Raw genomic sequence first — 11193 nt, forward strand, 5'->3', positions numbered from 1 at the left:
AAGATTTTTTCGCGTCAAAATCGGGACCAAAATACGACTGTCAGCTGCTGCTTCCCGCTCCGGAGTAGGCCCAAAATGAATGTGCCGGAGGGTGCTGCCGCGGAATCCGCCTGAAGAAAAAGATCACTAGCGGTCTCCATAGACCACCATTGTGAGGTAGCCGAGGGATTTTTTTTTTTAATCACTACACAGCATGGACTCCAAAAATTAAAGCGTTCAGAATTTGGACTCCATGCTGTGTAATGAATAGGATCATTTTTAAAATCCATTCTTCGATCATTAAAAAAAATCCCATTGACTTGCATTGGGATCAGCTGGAAAATGATCGGAAATCGGATTTTAAAAACGATCCTTAAATCTCAAGATCGGTTCAACCCTATTCATGAGCAGATGTTCACCTATAGCAGCGGCCTGTGATGCAGAGTTTACATTCGCAACACAAACCAAGCACCACAGATCTCATAGTAAGCAATGAATAAACCAGCGACGCGCCAGACTTTGTGAAACTTGTTTATTGAACACGGGCAGGGCAGAAGACTTTATGATCTTGGTCTCTCCTTCTTCCCTTTGTACAAGGCCAGCAGGGATACGTTGGCTACTTTTACGACCTTGAACCTGACACCGGGAATATCACCGACGGCGTGACCGGCCCGACCGAATCCAGCCACCAAAACTTCATCGTTTTCCTAAGACAAAGGCGAGAGGTCAGTGATCACATTAGATGTAACATCCAGTCAGACTCTCACACTGGATAATGGTCGCAACTTACAGCACATCCACCTGACAAAGGGAGGCATATGCCCTGCACAGTGAGCCAATGCAGTGCTGACAGACTGACCCAGTGTATGAACAGGCCATACTGATGTAAGTCCTCAGTGTACATCTGAATTATTAAAGGGGCTGTCCATGATCTGAAGGTAAGCCTGGGTACCCAGCCCCCATCCTGACCAGGGGTTTCGACCACTATAAGCAGCCCTTCTAGTCAAATGAATGGGATCGAGGCTGCAGGTGAAGGTGCCACCACTACGGGGTTTAGCGGTAGGTCCATACAGTATATATATAGGTCGTAAGTATCAATTACCGTCAGGGCCTGGACAACCCCTTTAAGAGGTCTTCACCAGTCTTAATAAATGCCCCCCACTGTGTGCAGAATTAAGGACAGTCAGTCATCTGATATCAATAAAGGGGCTGTGTGGGGGAGACAAAGCTGTGATCGTGCACTTGCTGCATTATTAAGCCATAGGCTACACTCACACTACAGTTATTCGTGCTCATTGCTGTGCTGTCCTGTGACAGATAAGAGCAACGGACATGGAATAACGGGAGTGTGATCGTACCCTTACTCAGATGAGAATCCCCCGATTAGATCTGCAGAACACAGCAAGGTGCCAGAAGTTTCTTCACTCAGCCATCCCTGCTGATGACATGCACCCCCCCCCCCCTAAGTATAAGTAAGAAGATTCCCAGCACTGCAGTAACCCCTACAGACTATTGTGTAATGGGCCGCCCCGACTTTACCTCAATAAAGTTCAAGCAGCCGTCATTGGGTACGAAGGCGGTGATCTTCTTGCCGTTCTTGATGAGTTGCACTCTGACGCACTTCCTGATGGCAGAGTTGGGCTGTTTGGCCTCAACACCTCTGAAAGAGGAGATCGGATGTGAGTAAGTATGGAGGACACCGGGGTAGGCGCAGCGCCGCAGCCAAATATCAGCAGCGACAGGAAGGTTTACCCTCTGGACAGTCGGGTCACTGCGGCACACAAGGCCTTAGACAACACTTACACTTTTTCCAGGACGATGCCTTTGGCGTGGGAAGCGCCTCCGAAGGGGTTAGCCTTGAGGGCAGTGCCCAGGTTAGCCTTCTTGTACTGCTTATCGTGCCATTTCTGCTCGCGGCGGTGATTGCGGAGCTTTCTGGCTGTACGAAGACCACGGCACTTGCCTGAGAAACAAGAGAAAACATGAAGATATGAAGCAATAAGACAAGAGTGCATGTGTTCTGCATGAGGAGGGGGACTCTGAGAACGGCCTCACCCCCAATAAGAAATACTGGGCATGTACAACGGGTCCCATCCATCTGCCCACATTATTAGATATCTACACCGGCAGAGCCTAATATTTTCCTCAAGTTATTCGTATTTTGCCGTTTGCGCCCCACCTATGATCATCGGGAACCCCAACCTAGATATGCCATTCTATATATAATGTGTAGGGTTCAGCCTCCAAGAATGAAGGGGCCACAGCTGGATCAGCACTGTAGACTCATTGCTGCAACCCCTTCCATTCTCAGGGTCAGTGGGCTCCCACAGATCATCTTATGACCAACTGTAGGGTCTTCCCTGGTTCCTAGCTAGTCCCTGCACTTCATCAGTAAGTGATGTGTGGGGGGCCCTACACCCCGAGCCCATACAGATGGCAGGGAGTGCATGTAGGCTGCTCATATTCAGCATCCCAGTCCACTGTATACAGGTGATTATGGGGAACTGCAGCCCCCCCTCCCCATTAATTGTATAGGAGGGGTACTGCACACCATATATACCATATATACAGCCCAGACACATCCATATATACCCACTGTACATACTATATACAGCCCATACACATCTATATGTACATACTGTACATCCGTACCATGTACATAGCACATCCCATCCCCCAGCACATACAGTATATACCCTTACATACATAGATTATATACACACCCGGTATAACACTAGCCAGTGATACCACAAACACATCCCACCCGGTACTCGGGGGCCCCGCAGGCCGCAGCCTTCCCTCTGCCTATTACCGCTACACCTCACACATATATGGCGGCCCCGGTCCCTCCTCACTGCCGGTACACAATGTATTAATTACAGGTACCGGCAGTCCCCGGATGGCCGCCATCTAGGACGGATTACAAAGCCCCGGTATCCGCTCACCTCTGCAGCTTTTTCGAAGGCCTGAGCAGGAAAGGAAGGAGCATGCGCAGAGCGGGTGGACTTCCCTCAGCGGACAGGACCCAAAAGGAGGTGGACAAGGCTGTGCCTGCCTAGATTCTGCGACACGTGATCAACGCCACGTGATATCAGGCCCCCTTAGGAGCTCGCACGAGCTGATTGATTACGTAATCAGCGCCGTTTACATGGACCTCAGTGATGCAATGCCTCCTTATTGTGTGTGTATAAGGTGTATATAATGTGTGTATAATGTGTGTATAATATGTATAATGTGTATAATATGTATTATGTGTGTATAATGTGTATAATATGTATAATATGTATAATATATAATGTGTATAATGTGTATAATATGTATAATGTGTATATGTATAAGGTGTATAATATATATAATATGTATAAGGTGTATAATATGTATAATCTGTATAATGTGTATAATATATATAATATGTATAATGTGTATAATATATATAATATGTATGATGTGTATAATATATAATATGTATAATCTGTATAATGTGTATAATATATATAATATGTATAATGTGTATAATGTGTATAATATATATAATATGTATAATGTGTATAATATGTATAATGTGTATAATGTGTATAATATGTATAATGTGTATAATATATATAATATGTATAATGTGTATAATATATATAATATGTATAATGTGTATAATATGCATAATATGTATAATATATATAATATGTATAATGTGTATAATATATATAATATGTATAATGTGTATAATATGCATAATATGTATAATGTGTATAATATATAATGTGTATAATATGTATAATGTGTATAATGTGTATAATATGTATAATGTGTATAATATATATAATATGTATAATGTGTATAATATATATAATATGTATAATGTGTATAATATGCATAATATGTATAATATATATAATATGTATAATATGTATAATATATATAATATGTATAATGTGTATAATATGTATAATGTGTATAATATATAATGTGTATAATGTGTATAATGTGTATAATGTGTATAATATGTATAATGTGTATAATATATAATATGTATAATATGTATAATGTGTGTATAATATATATAATATGTATAATATGTATAATGTGTATATAACGTGTATAATATGTATAATATATATAATATGTATAATATTTATAATGTGTATATAACGTGTATAATATGTATAATATATATAATATGTATAATGTGTATAATATATATAATATGTATAAGGTGTATAATATATATAATATGTATAATGTGTATAATATATAATATATATAATGTGTATAATATGTATAATGTGTATAATATGTATAATGTTTATAATATATATAATATGTATAATGTGTATAATATATAATATGTATAATATCTATAATATGTGTAATGTGTATAATGTGTATAATATATAATATGTATAATATGTATAATGTGTGTATAATATGTATAATATATATAATATGTATAATGTGTATAATATGTATATAACGTGTATAATATGTATAATGTGTATAATATGTATAATGTATATAATATGTATAATATATATAATGTGTATAATATATATAATATGTATAATGTGTATAATATGTATAATATGTATAATGTGTATAATGTGTATAATATGTATAATATATAATATGTATAATGTGTATATAACGTGTATAATATGTATAATGTGTATATAACATGTATATGTATAATGTGTATAATATTTATAATATGTATAATGTGTGTATAATATGTATAATGTGTATAATATATAATGTGTATAATGTGTATAATATGTATAATGTGTATAATGTGTTTATGTATAAGGTGTATAATATGTATAATGTGTATATAGGGTGTATAATATGTATAATATATATAATGTGTATAATATGTATAATATATATAATATGTATAATGTGTGTATAATATGTATATAATGTGTATAATATGTATAATGTGTATGTGTGTATAATATGTATATAATGTGTGTATAATATGTATAATGTGTATGTGTGTATAATATGTATATAATGTGTATAATATGTATACTGTGTATGTGTGTATAATATGTATAATGTGTGTGTATAAATTACATGTTAGCTTTGTAGACGGTGTTTGTATAATGTGCGTGTGTGAGGTGTGTGTATTGTGTCTATGTTAGGTGTGTATAATGTGTATGTGTGTATAATGTGTATAATATGTATAATGTATATAATATGTATAATGTGTGTATAATATGTATAATGTGTATGTGTGTATAATGTATATAATATGTATAATATGTATAATGTGTGTATAATATGTATACTGTGTATGTGTATAATGTGTGTATAATATGTATGTGTGTATAATATGTATAATGTGTGTGTATAAATTACATGTTAGCTTTGTAGAAGGTGTTTGTATAATGTGCGTGTGTGAGGTGTGTGTATTGTGTCTATGTTAGGTGTGTATAATGTGTACATGAGATATAATAGTGGACGGGTTGAGGTGTGTATGAATTGTGTGTGTTTTGTGTGTGTGTAGAGTGTGTATAGTGTGTATGTGAGTGGGATAAAAGGCATTACTTTCCTTAGGAGGTCCATCTTCGGTTTGAAGGTCGGTGTACAAGGTGCGGGTGTAAGAACTATAAGCCCAATTGTGACTTCACGGAACAGAACAACCAGTCACAACACATAGCAACCAATCACAGCGCAGCTTTCATCTTGTATTCTCCTCCTGAAAAATGAAAGCTGCACTGTGATTGGTCGCTATGTGCTGTGATTGGTTGCAGTTTCGCTTTCAGCCTATGGTAATAATTCGGCCCCCGCGGGTGCAGTCACTTGTCCGATTTTTAGCCGTCCAGGCCCTGATACAAGTCAGTGGGGCAGATTATTACAATGTAAGAACAGTCTTAGTTACCCATAACAACCAATCACAGCGCAGCTTTCATTATGTATTCTGCTCTTGACATACGAAAACGGAGATTGGTTGCTATGGGCTGTAATTGGTTGCTAGGGGTAATCTGGGCAGTTTTAGACTTTTTTGATAAATCTGCCCCAGTCGGGGAAGGTTATTACTTCTGCACCAACCTCGTGAGAGCGGCCTGGGAGTGGCGGTAGATTTTACATCATTTACACCAGTTTCCAGGCTGGCGAAGATACCAGGACGGGCCCGCGGTGCGACAGAGGAGGCGCAGAATTTAGGAGGGGGCCTGTGACTATTTATACATAGGGCGGGCGGTGATCTCCATAAATTCGCCCCAATGTGTCTACTTTCCTAAATACGTCTGCAACCGGGTGATGAAGAACATGAAGGGTCACTTGGTTGAAATTGGGCAAAGCTTAAAATCTGATAGAGGCCATTGGCTAGTGTCCATGCATGCATCTCACACGGCAATATAGCTTGTTACACTTGAAAAAGGGCTGTGCGAAGCCCGAAACGCGTAGTGTCCTGCTAAATAAAGCCAATTCTTATTACATTGTGGTGGAAGCGCAATTCCTGAGACTTGGTCTCCTGGCGGGGCCTTGTCTGGTCCTTCTTCTATTGCTACTGTACACCTTAGGGTGCCCTGGAATTTATTGCAGCTGCAACCATCCTCACACAGACAGGAGCCCTCTGTTGATCGGTTCCGACGCCTTCTAAGGGTTGTGTATACACAACCAGGTCAGGTGAGGGACCTGTCTTATTTGTTTAATACCTTTGGGTTATTGAAATACTACACTATTGGCCACTTGGTGTTTTCTCTCTTTGTTTAAAAACAAATCTACGTCAGGATGGAAGAGTCAGCGCCGAACAGTTCCGGTTATGGAAAGTCAGACGACTAAATCACCAAACGAGTGGACAGGAATCTGCTCCCAGCGGAGCGGCCAGGACTGGAAGCCATCCAATGCCCTTGTCCAGAGTGACCCTGGCGCCCAAGGGGTTATAAGTCACATGACCGAGAGCAGAGCCAAAAACATATGAATCAAAAAGTGCAGATCTACAGGTGATCCCGAGCAAAATTAGGACGTGACTGCAGATTCTACAATCCCCATACAGACGTGGTTTACAGGTCACCGTCAGTGTGCAAAACAGTCGCAGAATGCGGATACAATGTGATCGAACGTCAGGTACGAGGCTCGGACTGCGCCATGTTTGTCAATCCCTCAAGGAAGAAATCCACTGGACATGGGTCAGTTTGCTGTAATCTTTGCTGCAGTTCTGCTGTTGCCTTCACACTACTCCAGGGGTCGGCATCCTTTGGCGCACCAGCTGTTGTGGAACTACAACCCCCAGCATGCACACTGGCTCCGCTGTTCTCGGAACTCCCACAGAAGTGAAAGGAGCATGCTGGGAGTTGTAGTGTCACAGCAGCTGTGTACAATGTAATAGCTCAGAGCCTCAGTAATATCCCGCTGCATACACTGCCCCACTTTGAGAGTTGCACTTTTTGCAGCAGGTGTATGAGACTTGGTAAATCTTCACCCTAGTCATAAGGTGGGTGATGTGATCAGAGACCACCAGGAATTAGGAGAATAAGGGTCCCATATCCCCCCCCCCCATATAAATGGAGCAGCGATCGTGTATGAGCTTCTCCACTAGTCTATGGGAACAGAAAAAATAATCTAGCACTTGTCACGTCCAGTCCTCTCTGTCAGTCCCATAAGAATGAATGGACTAGTGGAGCAAATGTACTATGGACGCTACCAAACGGCGGGGTAGGGGGCAGCACAGGACCCCTATTCTTGTGATCATTGGAGGTTCCAGAAAGACAGACAATTACTGACCCTGTGGACGGCCCCCTCATAAAGCAGAGTTATATGGGAGAGGAGGGTAAGCGCTATGTCCGGCAACACAGGGCAATACACGAACATGCCAAAGGAGCCCCAATATCGTGTTATGGGGGGAGATCAACAATCTGTGCTCTGAACCCCCATATCCTGCACCAGGACACATCACATCCTCTCCACCTACCCTATAGCCTGGCAGCAGGATGCCCGGACACCCCATGTAACTCACCTTGAGGCCTTGGTCTGCCTGTCTCGGGGTGACTCATCCTCAGAGTTGCAGGGACGATCTCTGGGAGCAGGTGAATGGATGGACTCTACATGCCTGGTTCCCACTGTGAAGCATGGAGGAGGAGGTGTGATGGTGTGGGGGGGCCAAGCTGGTGACAATGGTGTTGGGGATTTATTTCAAAATTGAAGGCATATTGAACCAGCATGGCTACCACAGCATCCTGCAGCGGCATGCTATTCCATCCGGTTTGTGTTTAGTTGGACCATCATTTCTTTTTCAACAGGACAATGACCCCCAAACACCTCCAGGCTAGGTAAGAGCTATGTGACCAAGAAGGAGAGTGATGGGGGGCTACACCATATGACCCGGCCTCCACAGTCACCAGACCTGAACCCAATGGAGGTGGTTTGGGGTGAGCTGGACCACAGAGTGAAGGCAAAAGGGCCAACAAGTGCTAAGCATCTCTGGGAACTCCTACAAGACTGTTGGAAGACCATTTGTGGTGACTATCTCATGAAGCTCATCAAGACAAAGCCAAGAGTGTGCAAAGCAGGAATCAAAGCAAAAGGAACCGAGAATATAAGGGTGAGTTCACACTGAGTAAACGGCAGCTTATTCTGAACGTAAAACACATTCAGAATCAGCAGCGTATAAAGCAGTTCCCATTCATTTCTATGGGAGCCGGCATACGAGCGCTCCCATTGAAGTGAATGGGAAGCGCTGCGTGTACGGCTCTGAAGGAGCAGAGCTAGCCGTACACGCAGGCACTTCCCATTCACTTTAATGGGAGCGCTCGTAGTGAAAAAAGGAGCCCATTCATTTCTATGAGGAGCGCTCGTATGCCGGCTCCCATAGAAATGAATGGGAACTGCTTTATACGCCGCCGATTCTGAATGTGTTTTACGTTCAGAATAAGCTGCCGTTTACTCAGTGTGAACTCACCATTAGACAGATTTTCATTTGTTTTACACTTTTTTGTTCAGTATATAGTTCCACATGTGTTACTTCTGAGTTTTGATGCCTTTAGTGTGAATCTACAATTGTCAGAGTCATGGAAATACAGAAAATTCTTTGAATGAGGAGGTGCGGCCAAACTTTAGGTCTGTACTGTATGTTTAGTCCTTCTTTGGTGTCAAATTGAGGCAATGACACAACAGTTGCAGAACAACTTATTTGGAGTCTCACACAATGGAAATCGCGTGACTGGAATATACTTGTTCATTTAACACAAGGGTCCTCAATCTGCGGCCCGCCAAGCACTTCTGTCCGGCCCGCTGACAAGCGTGCATTTATAATGAAGCTCCTGGGGAGATCGGGCCAAGCCATGGAGACAGCAGCGCTTCACTTTACCTATTGGAGGGCACCGCTCCTGATGTCTGTGCGACCTGCTCTGCCTCCGGTGTCCGCCTGTGTCCTCCTGCCACACCGCTTGTATGCGATGTAAGGAGGATGCACCGTTCCTTATGTCTGCGTGGCTTGATTTGCCTCCAGTATCCTCCTTACATCGCATACATGTTATGTGACAGGCGAACACTGGAGGCAGAGCAGGTCGCACAGACATCAGGAGCGGTGCCCTCCAATAGGTAAAGTGAAGCGCGCTGTCTCCATGGCCTGGCCCAATACAGTCAACTGTGCCCCTCTGTCACTTCGTCAGTCAGGTCACGTTGCAGCCCAAATTACAGTAAGCAAAGCCACTACAGTACTCCAGTTTGCTGTGCCGCTCAGCAGTGGTCTCACTGGTCAGGTTTAGGGCCTGCTGCCTTCCTGGACAGACCCTACCTGTATATCTTACTGTAGGATAGATAACACCGCAGGGGCGTTCACACTTGTGCTCGGTGTCTGGTGTATGCATTCCGTCGGGTTTCCATCTTCAGTCCCAGCGAAACTGGACAGGGGACGAAAACCCGGCAGTCATCAATTGAATGGGTTTGTAAAGGTGACCACCAGTGTCCACCTGTGGCCTGTCTGAGGGGGAAATAGTTTTTGGTTTTTTTTAAGCCATACAAAAAGTCCTGCATGTCTGACTTTGTGTCCGGCTAAAAAAAAAAAAAAAACTGAACAGGGACTGAAGATGGAAACCCGACGGGATGCATACACCAGACACCGAGCACAAGTGTATACGCCCCCTGAGAATGAAAATTGAGTGTCCCCCTCCACCCTATGGTTGCATTCATCTCCATTTTTTCTCAATAACACATAGGAATAGCCTTAAGAAAGACATCTAAAGGTTGGAGAAGAAGAGACTTTCTTAAAGCTATTCCTACGTGTTATTGAGAAAAAAAAAAAAAAATGTGATTTTATGGTAGAATCCCTTTAAACTATATTTCGGCCCTCCAATGCTCCGAGGGACAGTGAACTGGCAAACTGTTTAAAAAGTTTGAGGACCCCTGATTTAACACACACAAAAAAAAAGAAGCTATTTCTCACTGTTGTGTGAATATGAACTATCTTGTATGACCAATGCAGGAAAAAGCCCAGCGAGCTGTCCTACTGTCTTAGCAATAGTGCTTAAAGAGGACCTTTCGCCATATCCAGGCACATGCAGTGTTATATACTGCCAGAAAGCTGACAGTGCGCTGAATTCAGTGCACTGACGGCTTTCCAGATCTCTGCCCGGTGTGAAGAGCTTACGGTGCCGGTACCGTAGCTCTTCTATGGTCAGAAGGGCGTTTCTGACCATTAGCCAGAGACGTCCTTCTGCCTCGCGGCGCCTATCGCGCTGTGGAGCGGGGAGGAACGCCCCCTCCCTCTGCTCACAGCGCTCGTCCATAGACGAGTATTATCAGGAGGGGAGGGGGGCGTTCCTCCCCGCTCCACAGCACAGCGTCATAGGCGCCGCGAGGAAGAAGGACGTCTCTGGCTAATGGTCAGAAACACCCTTCTGACCATAGAAGAGCTACGGTACCGGACCATAAGCTCTTCACACCGGGCAGAGATCGGGAAAGCCGACAGTGCACTGAACTCAGCGCACTGTCAGCTTTCCGGCAGTATATAACACTGCATGTGCCCAGATATGGTGAAAGGTCCTCTTTAACCCCTTAGTAGACTGTATCCATCCACAGAAGACTCTACTATAGTAATGTACCATCTGAGTTCACCAGACAGATATAGACGCACTCCCTGCTTTGCAGGATACCCAGAGCGTTATGACCAGATGTTCACCTATAGCAGCGGCCTGTGATGCAGAGTTTACATTCACAACGCAAACCAAGCACCACAGATCTCATAGTAAGCAATGAATAAACCAGCGACGCGCCAGA

General features: G+C 42.8%; 1 protein-coding gene across 1 annotated transcript; it reads right to left on the reverse strand.

The window, feature by feature from the left end:
- Positions 1-496: 496 nt before the first annotated feature.
- LOC142201197 (small ribosomal subunit protein uS12-like) lies at positions 497-7970 on the reverse strand. The gene is made up of 4 exons (XM_075272025.1): positions 7934-7970; positions 1783-1942; positions 1519-1639; positions 497-686 (listed from the first exon to the last, which is right to left on the reverse strand). The coding sequence occupies exons 1-4, from the start codon at positions 7968-7970 to the stop codon at positions 540-542; spliced, it is 465 nt and encodes a 154-aa protein (XP_075128126.1). The 3' UTR covers positions 497-539.
- Between the last annotated feature and the right edge of the window lie 3223 nt (positions 7971-11193).

This window comes from Leptodactylus fuscus, chromosome 4 (genome assembly GCF_031893055.1).
Source record: "Leptodactylus fuscus isolate aLepFus1 chromosome 4, aLepFus1.hap2, whole genome shotgun sequence".
Taxonomy (NCBI): Eukaryota; Metazoa; Chordata; class Amphibia; order Anura; family Leptodactylidae; genus Leptodactylus; species Leptodactylus fuscus.

Bases quoted from the DNA above. Each gene is read 5' to 3' on its own strand.
- LOC142201197 (XM_075272025.1), bottom strand. From the start codon at position 7,970: ATGAGTCACCCCGAGACAGGCAGACCAAGGCCTCAAG. The intron at 1,943-7,933 runs GTGAGTTACATG...CTTGTTTCTCAG, and splicing joins AGGCAGACCAAGGCCTCAAG to GCAAGTGCCGTGGTCTTCGT. The intron at 1,640-1,782 runs GTAAGTGTTGTC...CTCCTCTTTCAG, and splicing joins GGCATCGTCCTGGAAAAAGT to AGGTGTTGAGGCCAAACAGC.